This window comes from Benincasa hispida, chromosome 10 (assembly GCF_009727055.1).
Source record: "Benincasa hispida cultivar B227 chromosome 10, ASM972705v1, whole genome shotgun sequence".
Lineage (NCBI taxonomy): Eukaryota > Viridiplantae > Streptophyta > Magnoliopsida > Cucurbitales > Cucurbitaceae > Benincasa > Benincasa hispida.
The window spans coordinates 34,746,598-34,766,073 of NC_052358.1; the positions used below are offsets into that span (position 1 = coordinate 34,746,598).

General features: G+C 30.8%; 2 protein-coding genes across 5 annotated transcripts; both read left to right on the forward strand.

The window, feature by feature from the left end:
• Positions 1 to 6,799: 6,799 nt before the first annotated feature.
• On the forward strand, positions 6,800 to 10,529 carry LOC120088664 (syntaxin-132-like). Of its 2 annotated transcripts, none has more exons than XM_039046080.1 (13): positions 6,800 to 6,944; positions 7,882 to 7,995; positions 8,138 to 8,194; positions 8,283 to 8,331; positions 8,596 to 8,684; positions 8,798 to 8,871; positions 8,958 to 9,000; positions 9,087 to 9,147; positions 9,311 to 9,336; positions 9,425 to 9,502; positions 9,658 to 9,738; positions 9,810 to 9,875; positions 10,256 to 10,529. In XM_039046080.1, exons 2-13 carry the CDS (start codon positions 7,969 to 7,971, stop codon positions 10,415 to 10,417), a joined length of 813 nt encoding a protein of 270 aa, XP_038902008.1. In that variant the 5' UTR covers positions 6,800 to 6,944; positions 7,882 to 7,968; the 3' UTR covers positions 10,418 to 10,529. The 2 variants fall into 2 exon arrangements, with proteins under 2 accessions (XP_038902008.1, XP_038902006.1); XM_039046078.1 differs by lacking the exon at positions 6,800 to 6,944 and adding an exon at positions 7,002 to 7,268.
• Positions 10,530 to 14,606: 4,077 nt separating this feature from the next.
• LOC120087885 (syntaxin-132-like) lies at positions 14,607 to 19,274 on the forward strand. Of its 3 annotated transcripts, XM_039044888.1 has the most exons (14): positions 14,879 to 15,096; positions 15,245 to 15,289; positions 15,756 to 15,869; positions 16,016 to 16,072; positions 16,143 to 16,203; positions 16,476 to 16,564; positions 16,684 to 16,757; positions 16,840 to 16,882; positions 17,126 to 17,180; positions 17,335 to 17,360; positions 17,449 to 17,526; positions 18,218 to 18,301; positions 18,373 to 18,438; positions 18,746 to 19,274. In XM_039044888.1, exons 1-14 carry the CDS (start codon positions 15,064 to 15,066, stop codon positions 18,899 to 18,901), a joined length of 981 nt encoding a protein of 326 aa, XP_038900816.1. In that variant the 5' UTR covers positions 14,879 to 15,063; the 3' UTR covers positions 18,902 to 19,274. The 3 variants fall into 3 exon arrangements, with proteins under 3 accessions (XP_038900818.1, XP_038900816.1, XP_038900817.1); XM_039044890.1 differs by lacking the exons at positions 14,879 to 15,096; positions 15,245 to 15,289 and adding an exon at positions 14,607 to 14,748; XM_039044889.1 differs by lacking the exon at positions 15,245 to 15,289 and having other exon boundaries at positions 14,885 to 15,096.
• The last annotated feature ends 202 nt before the right edge of the window (positions 19,275 to 19,476 follow it).

Here is a 19,476-nt window from a genome sequence, read left to right on the forward strand (position 1 = left end):
ATTTTCTAATAAAATTAATAAATAATCATTTAAACAATTTAAATAATTCTAATTAATTTAATATCCAATATTAAATTAATTTTACACAATTCCATCTTCATATATTTAAATCATATTTGAATATATTGTAACAACCCAATCTTTTGAGTACTCTGATAAGGGTCGTTTACTCATAATTACACATTTACATTCAAAATATTTTGACCATTGAGGAAAATAAATTTTATTAAAATAATGAAGACAGATTTCCAAAATCTATAACAAATAGCAAAACCTTTGTTCCGAGCCCCTAAAATAATGAAAAAAAACTTAAACAAATAAAATTTTGACCAACATTGAGTTTCAAATCAAAACTTTTAAATAGCTTGAAAACGTAAACTGAGCGGAAGCAATTTACATGTCCCGTATGGCACGATCACAGGTCCCTTTCGTCACTCGTCGGTTTGTTCCTATCATTACCTAAAAAACATAAATTAAGAAATGTTGAGTATAAAATACTTAGTAAGTGATCCCATTACCGGGATCAGGCTATGCATCCACGAGCAAAGAAAAAATAACCCATGGCTCATGTAGCTACATCGATTTTTTATGGTGAAAGAAAAACCAAAAGACATACTATCTTGCCTTGAAACGCATGTCTAGCGGCCAGTAGGCACACCGTCAAACATGATAATAACATGAACATGAACCCGTCGACTCACACATGTCTAGCGGCCCGTAGGCACACCATCAAACATGATAATAACACGAACGTAAACCTGTCGGTTCACGCATGTCTAGTGGCCCGTAGGCTCGACGTCAAAACATGAAACATGAAAATAAAAGTAACATGAACGTAAACCTGTCGGCTCACGCATGTCTAGCGACCCGTAGGCACACCGTCAAACATGATAATAACATGAACATAAACCTGTCGGTTCATGCATATCTAGCGGCCCGTAGGCACACCATTAAACATGAAACTAGACCCGTAGGTCTTCTGAAATAAAACATGCGTCAAGGTGAGACAATAAACCGCTCTACTGGTCTATTCATGCATCACATACATAATATTAGTACTGATTAGAAATTTTAACATGCTCATAATACTTGTAACTGCCATGCAACAAACAAAACATAATGACAAACAAAATCATGCTCCAGAGTCTACCAAGTAACTTTATAGGTCTAATCTAAGTCGTCTGGCACGAAGGCACCGATAATAGTATCACTTACCTCAACTTGGTAAAACGTAAAACAAAATCTCCTTAGAACTTCTTTAGCATACTTGAATCAACCTAAAGTTGTGGCTTGGTCCAAGACAAATTCCAAAACTTGATTCAATTAGCCAATCTGATCCAGAATTAAATCCAAAAATTAATAACTTAATTTTCCACTATTACTCTCAATCCAAAAGAATAACCATCCAACAACTTACAAAACTTACTGATCTTCACCAATTTTTTGCAAAACAAAATGGTCTCATCAGTTACCAATTTAACCCAAAATCAAATGGGTGAATTTCACCTTCCAAATTATAAGGAAAAATAAATCTTACCCAAGGTTTTTCTCAAGATTCCGACAAAGATCAGGCAGTGACGGTAGATGGCACGTCGGCTCGTGGATACTATAGATAGGCAACGGGTTTTGCTATCGGACGGCATAAATTGTTTAGGCTCGCGACTAGTAGTGTGGGTCTTGCATGAGGAGGGTTTGTGAGAGTGAGAGAGAAGGAAAATTTCTAGTTTTATAGATTTTATTCAGCAGCGATTACGAACAAACTAGAGCTTCAAACAGCGATGCAACTGTTCAAAATGAAACTCTATATGTCTTGAACAAACTGACCAAATTTGAGCACGATCCAACGATTCAAACATTAACAATCGACAATTTTGTGAAAGTTGTCGCTGAAAAACCGAATTGTTTTCTCTCCAAATTTTGACCTCTTTTCACTCTCAGTTGATTTTGAAAAAAATCTCAATTCTTTTATTTTTTTTTTCAAATTTTAAAAAGATAAATAAAATATTTTATCACAATATCTCCAAAATCTCCAAAAATTCTATTAAATTTATAAATCAATTAACTTTTCAAATTATCTTAATTTAGACTTCAAAAACCAAAATTAAAGGGCATAAGATCCATCAATTTGATACAAATTAAATCCTTCCATATATTTAAATCAATTCAAAACCCCATGAAATTAATTATCTCTTTTAATTTTTTTTTTTTTTTTTTAAAGTTGGCTCTAAAATCCAAAATCAAGAGGAAGCAAAATTCAATATTTTCAAGATAATCAGTTCGAATATCTAATCAATTAAATCAATTTAATCAATAAAAGTTTTTCAATTATTTCAATTTAACCCAAATTTTCCAAATGAAAGGGAAATTTAAACTCAATAATTTTAGATAATTAACTTAAATTTTTCTGAAATTCGGGATGTTACATATATATTCTCCAATTCCGTTTGATTCTAATTTGAACGTTTCAAATTAACTTACTAGAGCTAAACCATTTTCGAGCTAGTAGGGGGACCTAGTGGACCTACAGATCATGGGCTTCAACTATCTGAGATTAATCGGCTAAACTCATTAGACCAATCTAACCCCATTCGTTAACTAATGGGTCACTCCACTGAAGCCCATAGTTGAACTCCCCTCACTGTATATTATGTCCACTCAATCCCAGTTTGCTCATAATAATGGTTAGGTCGAATCTCTGTTTTACCCCCGAAATTATCGGACCCTAATGAACAATTGTTTTGTGATCCAATCAACAAAACCGAGTCCCTTTTGGGCCAGTGAGAGAGCGGGGGCCCTTTGTTCAAGACCCAAAATCAGGAACAACCTTTCTACTATCCCTAAAAGTGGGTAGGAGCGAATTTCATCTTGCACCTTATGTTTTCAACTATCTATCTAGTCTTACTCCTGAAATGGGAGGTTTATTGAGCCGACACTGTTGAGCCAACCCTCACCTATGCAAATCTAAGGATAATTCCAAATAAACAAGAGTTCATAGTTAGCTCAGCATTAAGGTCAAGTTACCTAGGTCATCGCTTTGAAATAGTCAGTCTTAAACAGGAAACAGCGTTATAAAGTAAGAATGACTAATTTCGTGGTCCGATCTTGTACAAACCCTTTTACACAAGGACACCCTCACTCCTCATGTCCCAACATAAACGAATTATGATCATTTCGTTTGTAGCACTTTACAACTCCTTGTAACAAATACAGAGCAAGCCACATCCGATAGTATTACCAGAATAAGGTACCCAACCTTATTCATATTCTATAGATCATTTTGACTATTTACTCGAACCTGATCCACCTTTATGTCTCCACATAAAGTTCAAGTACTCATCCAATAGTCAAGAGACTTTTAGATTTATTGGATTTCTCATAAGCAAAACATCTATTCAATAACACCTTATTGAATTTCCAGAATAAGTTCTAGTTTACAAACCACGAGTTTTAGGACATAAAACCCAACAATAATGAGGTCACAAGATATAAAGTAAGACTAGTTGCACAAGGTTTTTCACAAATACCTGGTATTGATTATTAAGAGACATATTCTCCGAAGATGGATGCAGTTACACTAAGATATTTAATTGGTCTAACTGTGTTTGAAAATTTAGACATGTATTCTATGGAGGTAGACACAACATATTTATATGAATCTCTTGATAATGATATTTATATGAGAATCTCAGAAGGATTTAAGGTACCTGAAACATATAAATCAAATTCTCGAGAATTGTATTCAATAAAGTTATAGAGATCATTATATAGATTGAAACAATTAGGGCGAATGTGGTACAATCGCTTGAGTGGATATTTGTTGAAAGAAAGATATCAAAATAATACAATATGTCCATGTGTCTTTGTAAAGAAATCACAATCAGGATTTGTTATTATAATTGTATATGTTGATGATTTGAATATAATTGGAACTCTTGAAGAGCTTTCAAAAGTAATATAATATCTTAAGAAAGTATTTGAGATTAAAGATCTAGAAAAAAACATAATTTATCTTTGGTTTACAAATTGAGCATTTAGTAGATGAGATATTTGTTCATCAGTCAACTTATATAGGAAATTTTTTTAAAAGATTTTATATAGACAAAGCACATCCATTGAACATTTCAATTGAAGTTTGTTCATTAGATGTGAGGAAAGATGTATTCGACCTTAAGATGATAATGAAGAATTTTTTGGTCCTGAAGTACCATATCTTAATGTAATTGGTGCACTTATGTATCTTGCTAACAATATAAGACCAGATATTGATTTTTCAGTAAATTTACTAGTAAGATATAGTTATTCTCCAACAAAAAGACATTGTAATGGAGTTAAGTATATACTCTGTTATCTCCGAAGAAGGATTGATATGAGTTTGTTTTATTCAAATAAATTAAAATGTGTATGGCTAAGATCAATTACTTAACATATTTGTGGGACATGTGGTTTGTCTTCTAGTAAAAATCTTCCAACGATGTTATACGAAGACAACACAACATGCATATCCCAAATCAAAAGAGGATATATTAAAGGAGATAGAACAAAACATATTACTCTTTTCCCTTCACTAGGATTATGCATGTAATCCACCTCCTACTCCTCAAGTTCACAGCACTTAACAATTATAATCGCAAGTAATTTGACGTTTTTCATCCTATTTAAATAAAAAAACATTGCAACTATTTTGTTTTTACAAATGCAATTTTTTTTATAGTACAAGCACTATGTCAGTTGAGCTACATTCATGTTGGCCAAATGCAACTTTTCTACCTACTATTGAAATAATTGTGACATAGTTGATAGTATCCAATTAAAACATGTTTTTGTTTAGATAATAATAATAATAATAATAATAAACATGTTTAGTAATTTATTTTTTTCTGAAAAGAAAATGTAGTATTTATCATTATTATTTTGGATAAAAGGAATTTTAATTGTTACTTTCATCTATGAATTTAAAATTATTTCTAAAATTGTCTGACGGTTGACACCATCTTTGGCAGGTACCTTACTAGCATAAAGGGTCAAATTTTCGTTTTTCCTTATTTTCCTTATATTTGGCACCTTTTTATTTTTGTAAAAGCTTCTAAAATATTTACGAAAAATTTCATTAACTATGTACCATAAATTGAGATAGACTACTATAAATTTTAGCAGTTTTATCCTTTTAAATAATTTTCCATTTTGTAAATTTCCATATCATTAGAATTTAATTTTATATTCAATGCCTCTTTCTTCTGAATAATAATAATAATAATAACCTATGCTTCTTAGCCAAATATAAACAGAAAAAAATTATTTTCTCTAAAACATTACAAGATTAATCTATCAATTTAAATTCGTGTCCGTTTGAAATTTTGAAAATACCTAAGAAGACTATGAACTTATAATTTCGTATCTAATAATTTTTTATTTTAAAAAATAAACAATTAATTAATCAATATTACTAGATATAAAATTGAAGATATCCAATTTTACGTCTATTTGCATCCTTAAATTTTTACCATACATTCGTGAATTTTTCTTTTTTTCAAAAAAAAAAATTGTATAATGGTTTTAGAGATGTGTTAAATAAAAAAAATAATAAATAAAGGATATATTAAACATAAAAAATTAAGTTTAAAGATATATTTGATTTGAATGTTCAAATAACTGACAACTCGAAGAATCCAAACTGTCCAACAAAAAATGTAATGGTTGAGTTGAATTAGTTTTGTTCTTGGGATTGGTTGGGTTAAACTTTTTCTATTTTATTTAGGTTGGGTTGGGTTGATCGAACCTAACCCCGAGTTATATATATTTGCTTAAATTTTGATTATTTTGTATCGGTTAATTTGTAAATTTTTAATATTTTTTTTAAATTTGTTATGATATTTTTCTTTATTTAAATTTGCAATAGATATAATAGATATTTGGTATTTAGCATTTGAATTTTATGAAATTTTAGTTATTAGTGTGTTGTTGTATATAAATTTACATATTTTTAATTAAAAAGAATAAATAAGATATAACCCAACAACTCAATCTGAATTTTAAGGGTTGGGTTAGTTGGGTTGGAGATATTTAGGTTCTTTGAGTTACCAATCCAGGTCTAAAAAATACACTCAACCCAATCCTGTATACCCTTATATTTGACACAAAAATAAATAGCTAGTTATTAAACAAATTTCAAAGTTTAGAGAGTAAATAGACACCAACCTAAAAATTCAAGAACTAAACATGTAATTTAACCTTGCCGTAATTATATTTTACTACTTCTAATATTTCAATCCATTCCATTCATTTGTTTTATTTTAATTTTTTTTCTTGATATTTTTTTAGTTCAATAATACGGAGTGGAAGAATGAAAGTAAAAAAAATGTATGTCTTAACTAGATGAACCTACACTCAAACAAGTTATTATTTCTAGAGTTCGTTTTACTTTAGTATTTATATTTCATAGATGGAGAAAATTAGTTCTCCTATATTTATTATAAAATTAAATTACAGATAATATGTATCACATGAAAATTCTTTTAACATTTTGAAAGACTCTTTTTTTTTAGTTCAATCATTATCGGGATGTCAAAATGAGCATAGTTCAATTGATTTAATGTTTGTATTCTCAACCTTAGTTCGATTCTCCCACCCACAGATTATTGAAAAAAAAAGAAATTATCGATATTTTTTATCGAAGTAAGCTTAGCTGGATTATGATGGACCTACACTCTCTTTTGAAATTAAAAATTCGATTCTTCAACTCAAAAGAAAGTATATGTCATTTATTGTCAAAACAATGCTCCTCAACTGCTTTATAGTACATTTTAGTGACTAGACTGTGCTTAAAACGTCCCCTTTATCTATTGTTAAACGGCAGCTCGAAGCCTTCAAATGCATCGCGAGAAGCCAAGAGGAGAATTTAAAATTGCAGAAGAATAGCGAAGAGAGTTCATAAAATAATCCAAAAGGTATAAATGGATTGATTGTCTTCGTGATTGTAATCGTAATGTAATGTAACCGCTTTGCTTTCTGCTGTGTCCGTTTCTTGTCAACTTTGGTTCTGCCTCTCTTTGCTACGGCCGGCCGGCCTGGTTTCCCCAACATAGTAGAAACGTAAAACGCTATAAATTTTATAACCCAAAACCCATTCTTCCTCGATTTGACTGCCCTTTTCTTTTGTTTCTTCTTTCGTCTTTGTTTTTGTATTCTTTACTATACTTTTCCTTCTTTGTTTCCTACTCTTTTTCTTTTGTGGGTCTGTGATTTTGACCGAGATGAACGATTTGCTCACGGTAATTTGTGTTTTGGTTTGTGGGTTTTCTGTAATTTGCTTTTGGGATTGCTTAGTGTGGATTGTTCACTTTGGTTTCTGTGTTCCTGTTCCATGAGAGTTTTTGGGTGTTTGTTATGTGTTCTGATTTTTATTAGTTATTATGGTTTTGACAATCTGATAAGTGTGTTTAACTGAATTTCAGCCTTTGAGATGGTTTACACTTATCTCTTAACTTGAAAGATGCAATATAATTCGTTTTTGACACCCAATGTAGCTGTTATATTTGGTAGTTCATGTCTTTCAATCCAAATATGGTTGCATTTTTTTCATTTCATGAAACTGATTGGTTTCGAGTTTGTTGCTGCCTTATGGCAGTCAGTAAGTTCCATGGCGATCTTTTAGTGACGACTTCACATTCATCTTGTTATTGTACCATCGTGTTTGATTTGAAAAGAAAAGCAATTTATAATTCAGAACTAGGTATGATAATTGTTTCTAAAATTCGATCTCAACGTGGATATATTGATTGTTACTTATTCTATATTCTTGTTATCTCCCTCTTAGTAGGACTAGTTTGATTAATCAGCTAACCAAAGATCTTTTATGATGTGTTATCATGTTCTTTACCAAAGGACTCATTCGTTAGTGATGCCAAAGGTGAGGCTTCTAGAGAAATTGATCTCGAGAAGGGAACTCGAGTTCTGCGAATCAATTCTGACATGGGAATGGAGGTTTTCAATAAGCAGGTGTAACCATGGAGTAATTTCGTTTTATTTTCTTCACTCCTCTTCCTTTTTGTACCCTTGTGGGACTTAGTTTGTTCTTCTATAGCCATCCTTCTAGTTTTAACTTCTTTTGCCTACTTTTTCTTCTCTTCTTTGAGTTCAGATACAAGAGGTTGAGGTTCAAGTAGATAAGCTCTCTGGGCTTCTTATTAAACTGAAGGTATGTATGAGTCATTTTGAGCTGGATTCATTATTCTCTGAATTTAGAGCAACTGAATTCTGAGGAATGGCCACAAACTTTTTTATAGGATGCTAATGAGGAATCGAAGGCTGCTACCAAAGCATCAGAGATGAAAGGTAAATGTTTCTCCTTGTCTTATGTCGAGTGACACAGAGAAAAGGGAATATAATTTTCTTTCCGTCTTTGAATTATTTATCTGCAAGTTTGGTTAAGCTTTAACCAGACAACTAAGCATATTAGCCTATCCAAATGTTCCAAACTCCACTAGGCTCCAGAATAAGATAATTTCTATCAATTGTGAATAATCGTTTTATTCTTAAGCGTTTGTTTCAGTCTTAGTACCACATGTCTGTTTGCTCCAAGGGTTCTTGTCATTTCAGCTATCAAGAAGCGTATGGAAAAGGATATCGATGAAGTGGGGAAAATAGCACGCAATGTCAAGGGGAAGTTGGAGGCTGTAAATAAAGATGTAATTCTGGACTTGCTCCAAGATTTTCAAAATTTGTTTGGCTTATTTGTTGTTAAAGTTTTCTCAATTATTTGAAGAACAGTTGCCTATTAATTCAGTTTTCTTCTCTCTAGAACTTGACCAATAGGAAGAAGCCTGGGTGTGAGAAGGGAACGGCCATTGACAGAGCAAGAATGAACGTGACAAAGTTTGCTACCAATTAACATTTTATTCTTATATTCTTGTTTTGGATTGATAATGTTCCTTATGGTAGAATTATGTTTTGAATGGCAGTGCGTTGACAAAAAAGTTCAAGGATCTAATGATAGAATTTCAGGTATTCTGAAATCTCCTTGTCATTGTTTGATTAATATGAATGTTTACCTAATACCTTCACCTGTTTATCCTTGTATCATGTTTCAGACCCTTCGTCAAAAAATTCAAGATGAGTACCGTGAAGTCGTGGAAAGACGAGTGATTACAGGTTCAAATGCTTCTATTGCTAGATTGTTAAAATTATAGTTATGATTAATTATGTGCAGAAATGTCATAGTTATCCTTTTATTTCCCTCTTTTTGATGGCTGAGGCTGAGTAATTTTCTAATATAAACTTTATCATTGTGTCATGTGTGGCTTTATTTGAGCAGTTACGGGTACCAGACCAGATGAGTCGGTAAGCTTAACTTTCAAGTCTAAACTTAGAAATTTAAGAACAAACCAAAATTTTGTTGTGACTGACCGGAATTTTAATGAAATATTAGACGATTGATCACCTTATAGAAACTGGAAATAGTGAGCAAATATTCCAGAATGCATTTGAACAGATGGGACGAGGACAGGTATGTTATACATAAATACAGTTTCAGTTAGATTTATTATACACCAGAAAGTATACCTTCAAACTGTATTTGTCCTGTTTCTTTGACAATCATTACTATCGAATGATTGATTTACTATGACCATTCCTAATTTTCTGCTCTTTACGTTGATGCAGGTTATCAGTACCGTGGAAGAAATTCAAGAGCGACATGATGCAGTTAAAGAAATTGAAAAAAGGCTCTTCGAATTGCATCAGGTATATATTTTCTCTTGGAGCGACAATGCAGGATTCTTAGTAGTCTGATGTATTTCTTTTTTCTTGGTCAGATTTACCTTGACATGGCAGTTTTAGTGGAAGCCCAGAGTGAAATTTTGGATAACATAGAAAATCAGGTTTGTCCTACTTCTAACTCTTGGTATGTATAGATAGTTTCGTCCTTTGGTCCTAGGTGTCGATGATCTCTCGTCCAGGTTAAAAATATAGTCGATCACATCTGAGGATGACTTCGCTTTAGAATGGATGTGAATTGCCATTATTGTTCTTCTATTCATAGTTGCTATTATAGTTTGTTTGTGTGATCCAACCATAGAAGAATGAACAAGAGCACCTTCTTCTGATCTTATTTTCTTGCCATTTTTTATAACTCCATTTGCTCAATATGGTTTGTTAATGCATGGTGGAGTGTCATGCAGAACAGTTTTTGTGCATAGCACCGATAAGTTCAAATTGATTAAGTTGAATTGTTTTTGGATCTGCAACATTTTTGACATAGGTAACGAATGCAGTCGACCACGTTCGAACGGGAACCGATGCCCTCCAAACTGCGAAGAGCTTACAGAGGAGATCAAGAAAATGCATGATGATTGGCATCATATTGCTTCTGGTTATAGCAATCATAATCATCCTCTCAGTGCTGAAGCCATGGAAGAAGTAAACTGATGGAAATGATACCAAAATGTGGACTCAGTTTTCACAGTTTCCATTGCTCACAATGTCCTTTCGTTGTAGAATCGTCGCTCCTTCAAATTACAAATTTTATTTTGTTTTATTTCTGTAGAAGCAAAGCTTTTTCTTGTATTTTTATCTTAGAAGTTAAAAAGAAAGTCAATTTTTTGTTCTTAATATTTTACTAGAATAATGTAAAAATAATGAAATAGATAAATTATTGCCAAAATAATCTACATCCATATTATATCTAAAATGGGCAAACTGGGGAAATCTTTATCTTCCATTTTGCCCTCAGATATATACCTACTATGCCTTTGGTTAGTTATTTATACGTGAATCTTTGCACATTTTCTATAAAACATCATTTCATTCCATAAAAGCATCCTTTTATTTTGCCCCCTCACGCATCAAAACTCTCATATACCTTTCTAATAAAGCATCATTTCATTCCATATGGATTTTTAATGGATTAGAGATTTTAGAGATTTTAGGGATAATCCATCTCTTCAAAATAAAGGTAACTATTAAGTGTGTTTTTTGTTTCTTTTTTCATTCTTGTCAAGTTATAACTCTAATCACTACCACTTTCATTGGGTCACTTGCAACATCTTCAAGAAAGACAAATATTTTCAATAGAATAATGTAAGTGCTCATTTTGGTTATATACTTTAAGTGTGCGATTTTTCTTTTTTTTTTTTTTTTTTTGTCAAATAGAGGAACTCTTCTTGTGAAGTATTGAATTCAAAGAGAGTAGCAACAATAAAGAAGAAAGAAGACAATAAACTATTATCAATAAAACAATGTAAGAGCTTATTTTGCTTATATATTTTAATTGCATGATTATTATTAGGGAAATTCTTATAAATAGAAAAAACTAAAAATTATTTACATTTTATAGCAAAAAGTTTCAAAAGTGTTTTATACTTTTGGAACTTTTTGGTGTAAATATTTTTAAATATTTTTTTATATTTAAAAAGCTCATTATTATTATTTATTTATTTTTATGCCAAATCAATGAATCCTTCTTGTGTTTTCAATATTGAATTCAATTAATGCATACAGAAAATTTGAAAAAATGTTGAAAGAAAGAGATACGGAGGGAGGAGAGGAAATATGGAGATATTTTTTGTTTAAATTTTCCTAATTTTAACGCACATCTATTCATTTTTCATTATTTTCTCGTTAATTTAATTATTAGGAAAATTAATCCAAAAAATATTTACCATTTATAGAAAAAAGTTAAAAAATTGTTTTGTATTTTTTAAATTTTTTTTGTTATAAAGTGTAAATATTTTTAAATATTGTTTTTATATTTAAAAAGGCCCCATATTTTCATTAAAAAAAATAGAAGTGGTTATTTGGTTGTTTAAATCAATTAGAGCTTGTTTTGTTCTTCTCCTCTTATTCCAATAAAAGAAACATATTTAGGAAAGTAAAATATTTTCATAAGAAAATGAAAAGTGGTTATTTGATTGTTTAAATTAATTAGAGTTTTTATTTTTCTAGATTAGTGAAAGCATAATCAGAGAAAGTTGGTTGAGAGAAAAATGTAATAGGAAGAATATGAAGGGATATAGAAAAGATTTGAGAAAATTGAGATAGGGAGAGATTTAGAATATAATCTTTCTAATTTTAAATTTTAAGATATTTTGTAATGATTAATTATATTATATTGATTCTCAAAAAATAATTATATTATATTTATTCTTTAGTCAAAAAATTATATCACATTATCCTCCTTATATTTTTATTTATTTTCAATCTCTAATATAAATAGTTGTATTTATTCTCAATACCATATATTTATTGCCATATTTACAAGGGTTAAAACTCCTTTTAACCTTTCTTAAATTAATAAAACCATATTATATTTTAAATGTTTTACTATTTAATTTAAGATAGAGATATTAAATTCTTCTAAGAATAAAGATAGAGGTATTAAATAATGAAATAAATTTTTCATAGAATGTATCATAAAAAATTTAAAGATAGCAAACAGACTTTTTCCCCCTTCTTTCTAAAATTAATAAGATATTCATTTAAAATAACAACAATAAATAACAATAATAATTAACTTTTTCCTCTATATAGCAAAAAGTTTATTTTTGGGATTTTTTTATCTGTAAGAATTCTCTTTTTTCTATCCAATAAATATTAAAAATATTAAACTTTGAAATTTTTTAAACAATTTTTTTTTGTTTAATTTTGTATTTACAAAATTTATTTAAAGTGTCTATTTTACCCTTTTAAACATAACACCAAATTATTGGTAAAAAAAATATAATAATGAGATGGTTTTGTTATTTGAATAAAACAAAAAATTTACATAATTTTAACATATAAAACAAACAAAATCCTTGGGAAAAAAACTATACTATAACTATACATAAACAAAATCTTCGAGGAAAAAAACCACGATCATACATAAATATCCACAAAATTAGAAGGTTTATCCAATACCTAAGAGGTCAGAGGCATACTTTTTTTAAAAAAATATTCGGAAGTCTGTATTGAAATTTGTAAAAGGAGTAATACTTACCTAACCTATAAATTTCTATATAAATAAATGCTAAAAATGTTCTATATTTCAAAATTTTTAAGTAAAACTTAGATTTCACGTGGAGTGCACGTGTTCCTTAATTATTATTTTAAAAGATAAGTTATTTTATTTTATTTTATTTTTCAGAATATATGTAATTTTCTATATTCATTTTCTCCTAGACCCGTTACTCTTTTCTTTAGAAAAACTAACGGAATATTTTAGGCAAAATATTCTTTCTATCTACTTTTAATATAAGAAAAATATTTTGGTGTATCTTCGACTGCACCTATCTATTTTTGTACAATTCACTCAAATTTTCAATCACAAACGCTTTCTTTTTTTAAAAGGGTTAATCACTTTGGTTACTACCTTTCATTTTATAATTTAAAAGTTATTTATAAAAAAGGGCCCGGCATCATTTTTAGTTATGGCCTTCTAGGCCTTGTTTAATAAAAATCTATTCAATGTGGTCGTCGTTGCCATCTAAATAATAAGGTATATAGTAAGTTATACTTTAGTTTCTCCCTTACATTTAAAAGTTTAAAACTATTAGCCACATTATATCCATTATTCATTCCCATTATAACCAATAAAAGTTATAACTTATCATTATAAATTGAGCTTAGCTTAATGATAATCAACATCCATTCTTGACATAATTTAAGTTTGTTGGATGGATGACTCAAAATTGGAGGAGAAAATGAAATTGTACGAATTTGAAGTTGTTTTACACTTTGTTGATGTCATATTTTGGTAAAATTACCAAAATAGAATCTCATGCATTCAGATTAGCCTTTACTCTTGTTGTCTCGCTCTCTCAAGCTCCTCTTTTTCTCGATTTTATTTCTTTGTTGCACTCTCAAACTCTCACCGTCTTGCTCTCTTTACTATCTCAACCTCCTCTTTCTCTTGATTTCCTCTCTTTCTTACTCTCTCATACTCTCGCTCTTCGCTCTTTTCTATCTTGTTCCACTATAGTTGAAGTTCTGAGCGACATTTCAATGGTCAGTGATGACACTTCTATAACATTATTTGACTACAGATGGAGAAAGGAAAAAGGGAGAATGGGCGGCACAAATGGAAGAAGGCAAAAAGAAAACCAATAGTAGATTTATAACTTTGGCTCGTGATGACGAAAATAAAAGGGCAAATTTTTTCAATTTTAAAAAATTGGGCAAAAACCATTTTGGGGGTCTAAGAATAGTCTTTTAATCAATTATCTCTAATTTCTTCCTAGCATGGATGACAATTCAAAATATATCAACCTCAATACAGTAGTAGTTGATATTAACAAATCTCATAATTCAACTAATGTTTTGTACAATTCTTAGAAATTGAATATTCAAATCTTCAATGTGTTGAACTAGAGAAACTAATTTATGACAATATTTTATATTAGAAAATATGTCATCTCAAAGAAAAACAAGATGTACAATAAAATCAAGTCAATAATTAGAAAGATATAAAAATAAAATGTCAATAATGTAAATATAATATAAATAATAGACATGTTAATGTTAATGGGTTAAAAATCATAAAATATTTTATTTACTGATTTAAATTTTTTGTTTTTATAATTTTTCTAATATCCATCCAAATCCATATTTTACGGATGTTTTGATCGAAATTTTGGTAAAATATTTCTATCCGTACGGATATTTTAAACAATGTAACATTGAAGCTACTGCCCAGCTTGAAGGGCTCGCAAGAAAGCCAAGCGGAGTTTCAAAACTTGCAGAAGGAAAACGAAGAGCGTTCATAAAATACTCACAAAGGTACGAATGGATTGTAATGTAACCGCTTTGTTCTGTGCTTTGCGGTATGTTCTATGTGTTTGTGGTGCTGTTCTTTGCTTATCATCTATGAGTTTGACACACTCTTCTACGACCTGGTCTGGTCAAAATAGTTGAAATGTAAAACATGCAAAACATTATAAAATTTTGTAACCCAAGACCCATTCTTCCTCAATTTTCCTGCCCTTTCTTTCTTTCTTTTGTTGATTCAAGTTTAACCATCATCTGCTTTCACTTTGTAATTGTATTGTATACTATTATCTTCCCAACCCCTTTCCCTCTTTTTTCTTTCCGGGGATGGTTATGATTGACATCAACAACTCCATCACGGTATTTTGTTCTTTCGTTTGTGTGTTTTCTGTAATTTTTAGGGATTGAATTGAGTGGATTTTGAATCTATGGGCTTTGTGTTCCATTAGAGCTTTTGTTGAATTTGTTGTCTGCTTTTCAGTTCATGATTTTGTTGAATTTGTTTCAGGCAGTCATTGTGGCTGTAATTGAGCTGGTTCCTGCCCTTTTTGAGGTTACTGTTGAGAAATGAATCGAGTGTTTTAAAAAAAGGAAGTTCAAATATTTTGTTCCTGAAACTTTTTCATAAACTTGCTATCAAAGCATGGTTGCATTTCCTTTATTTCATGAAATTGATTGGCTTTCAAATTTGTTATTGTCCTTGGAAGTTAGCAAGACTTCATATTCATCCTCAATTTGTACCATCATTTAAATTTTAAAGAAATAGTTTATAATTCAAAAATAGGATGAACAAAATTAAACAGAGTTCAATGGATAAGGATAAAGCACCAATTACCTTCCTTAAGTTTGAAAGTTCAATTCTCACCTCACATGTTTTGAACTTTGAAAAAAGAAATTTCAATCCAAATATTGTTATTAATTCTTCTAAATTCGTGTTCTATTATTTACAATAGAAATTTGCTTGATCATTCAGCTATTCAAAGATCTTTTCTAACATCTTGTCATGTTCTTTATTTAAGGAACCGTTCATCCGTGATGCCAAATATCAGGCTTCCAGAGAAACAGATCTTGAGAAGGGAACTCAAGTTCTGCAGAGCAATTCTGACTTTGGAATGGATGAGTTCAATAAGCAGGTGTACTCATTAAGTAATTTCATTTGATTTTCTTTACTTCTCTCCCTCTTTGCGCACTAGTAGGATTTAGTTTTGTTCTTTACTCAAGAATACAGTCGTTCTTGTAGTTTCTTTTACCTACTTTTCCTTCTCTTCTTTGAATTCAGATTCAAGAGGCTGAGATACAAGTGGATAAGCTTTCTGGACTTCTTATTAACTTGAAGGTACATACAGTCACTTCATTTCATAAATCTCTGAATTTGAATGAACTCAATTGCTGTCAAACTTCTGCAGACTTTATTGAAAGAAGTTAATGAGGAATCTAAATCTGCTACAAACACATCGGAGATAAAAGGTAAATCTTTCTTCTAAACTTATGTCGAGTGGCTAAAGAAAAATGAAATGTAATTTATTTTTTGAAGTTCTTAACTGAATGTGGAAGCTTTAACCAACCAACTGAGCATGTAGCCTATGCAAACCACTTTTGCAGAGGTTCCACATTCCACAGTACTCCATAATGAGATACTTTCATCAATTGCGATTACCTTTTCTTACTTCCGAGCATATATTTCAATCTTAGTGCCAAATTACATGATCTGCTGGCTCTAAGGGTTCTTGTTATTCCAGCTATTAAGAAGCGGATGGAAAAGTATATTGATGATGTGGGAAAGAACGCGTGTAATGTCAGAGGGAAGCTGCAAGTTATAACTATAGATGTAATTCTGGACTTGCATCAAGATTTTCCAAATTTATTTTCCTTTATTTTTCATTTTGTTGGAGTTTTCACTTAGATTTGAAGAGCAGTTGCATATTGATGAACTTTTCCTCTCTCCAGAACATATTCCATAGGCAGATGCCTGGATGTCAGAAGGGAACTGCCTGTGACAGAGAAAGAATGAACATGACAAAGTTGGCCCAAAAAACTTTAATCTTGAATGATTTTTTTGAATGATAATGTTCCTTATTGTAGAGTTTGTTTTCTTAATGGCAGTGTTTTGACAAAAAAGATTCAGGAACTGTTGATGGAATTTGAGGTATCATGAATTTCTTCTTGATATAATTAAGTTTACCATAACCCATCAACTTAAGCTTCTGGGTTGATCAGCGATTTACATAGTATTTGTTTGGGTCTTTCCACAAATTTTCAAGCTCACAAGTGAGAGGGAAAAGGGAATGTTACAGTATTGATATAGTTTTTGGTTTGACTGGTCATTTGACACTTTTTGTTATCATCGATATCATTGTTTACCTTCTCTCATTCTCGTATCATGTTTCAGGCCCTTCGTCAAACAATTCAGGATTGTGAAGTTGTGGAAAGACAAGTGACTACAGGTTCAAATGTTTCAATAACTAGATTGTCAAAATTTCTAGTCATAATTGGTTGTATGCTGAAATGTCATGATTATCCTTTTACTTCCCCCGCTATTGATTTCAGAGGCTAACTAATTTTCTGTTTTGAACTTTGTCATGATGTAACTTTATTTAGTTACGGGTACAAGACCAGATGAGATGGTAAGCTAAACTTTCAAATATAAACTTGAAATTTAAGAACAAACTGAAATATTATTGTTGCTGACCAAAATCTAAATGACCATACTAGGTCATTGATCACCTTATAGAAACTGGAAACAGCAAGCAAATATTCCCGACTACATTTGAACAAATGGGACGAGGAAAGGTACATGTGATCGAACGTTAATACAGTTGCACTTTGATCTCTTTTACATTAGAAAGTACATAGCCTTACAGTTTAAACTTTCAAAACAGTGTCTGCATTCTTTATGTTTCTTTGACATCCTTGCTACTTGATAGATGGACAAAATACACTTTTGGTCTTGGTGTTTGAAGATTGACTTCTATTTGACCTCAAGTTTAAAAAATTGTCTATTTGTCCCTAATCTCATAGAAATGGTTCTGAAAGTTCTCTGAAAGTTAGATGACAAACGAAAAGATGATTTGATAGTTAACTTGTTAACTAGATCGGTCAACATTGGAAAATTATTCTAACTTTTTTAGCTTACTGGATATTTCTCTCTTTCTTCCCCTACTTTAGACCCTTATCAATAAGTCACTCTTCTAGTCACACATAGGATACTAGCTAGGGATAAGATAGATTAATTTTCCAACAAATTAGAAAAATCATGTCAACAAGCTTAGGAAGTTCATTGCGAAATAATCTTTCCATTAATCAACTAACGGTGCAGGGCCTTTTATAACTATTTCCTAAAGTTCAAAGGCTAAACTATTAGTTATTTAAACTATTAAACAAAATAGAAATCAAAGTCAAGAACCAAAAGTGTATTTCACACTTGATTGATTAATTAAGTATGACCATTCCTAATTTTTTTTTCCTCTGTACATCGACACAGGTCACAAGTACTATGGAAGAAGAGATTCAAGAGCGACTTGATGCCGTTAAGGAATTTGAGAAAAGATTCTTGGAATTGTATCAGGTATGTATTTTCACCTTGAGCATAATGTAAGATTCTCAGTCATCTGATACATTTCTCATTTTTTTGGTCAGCTTTACCTGAAAACAACCGTTTTAGTGGAGGGCCATGCTAAAATTTTGGATAAAATGGAAAATCAGGTTGGTTCCTATTCCTCCCTTCGTTTCTCCCAACTCTTAATATGGAATCTCATCCAGGTTAACAAGATAAGCGATCATAAATGCTGACATGTCCTTGAAATGGATGTGCGTTGCCATTATTGTCCTTCCATAGTCTATAAATACTGTAAATACCTTTTTTTGCTCTTCTTTTCTGGCCATTTGTACCTTGGCCATTTGCTACCTCAATTTCTGAGAACTAGAACCTTTTATTTATTATTATTATTGTTTTTCATAGTTGTTATTAAATTGGTAGTTGTTTTGAAACTTGAACTACTTGTGGACATAGGTAACGGATGCAGTCAACCGCATTAAAAAATTCGATGAGAACCAGAAGATACAGAAATTACAGAATATGTCAAAAAACTGGATGATCTACTACATGTTGTTCATGGTGGTAATAATACTCATAAACGTGCTCGCAAGCCAAGAAAGAAGTAACTGATGGAAATGATACCAGAAAGTGAAGTCAGTTTAATTGCTAAAAGACTGTTGTTGGCTTGAACAGATATCAGCTTCCTCACCTTACAAATTTTATTTATATATATATATATATATATATTTAGTTTATAACCTCAATACAGAGAAGTAAAGCCAGAATGTGATTTGTGTTTGAACTTAGATTTATGTGGGTGTTTTACACGTGATTTTGTGATTAGAAAATAGTCGAATGCGATTAGAAAATATTTGAACTTTGTTGTCAAATAGTACCTAAAGATTTCTCTATTTAGACTTCTTCCAAAACTTGGTGAGAGATATGATTTTGTGGGGTATGGGAAATTATGTTATGTTAATAAAAATCTGTGTTTTGTTGGGTCCATGTTTGGAAAAATCAAAGGATGTAAGATAAATGAATTATTCATATAATTGTCAATTCACTTTGAAATAGAATCCATGTTATTTAATATAATGATGGAGTATAAACTGGATGACAATTTTATAATTTTGTTTTATTTTGACTTAGGCTTGTCTGTGTTGGAAATACTCGTGTTTTTTTTTCCTTCCCCCCACCTCCCTCTT

Coding starts and splice junctions, on each gene's coding strand:
- LOC120088664 (XM_039046078.1), top strand. Junction 8,332..8,595: donor CAAAGCATCAGAGATGAAAG/GTAAATGTTTCT, acceptor TTGTCATTTCAG/CTATCAAGAAGCGTATGGAA. Junction 9,739..9,809: donor GGCTCTTCGAATTGCATCAG/GTATATATTTTC, acceptor TTTCTTGGTCAG/ATTTACCTTGACATGGCAGT.
- LOC120087885 (XM_039044888.1), top strand. CDS start 15,064: ATGGTTATGATTGACATCAACAACTCCATCACG. Junction 15,290..15,755: donor TGGTTCCTGCCCTTTTTGAG/GTTACTGTTGAG, acceptor TCTTTATTTAAG/GAACCGTTCATCCGTGATGC. Junction 16,565..16,683: donor TGCAAGTTATAACTATAGAT/GTAATTCTGGAC, acceptor TCCTCTCTCCAG/AACATATTCCATAGGCAGAT.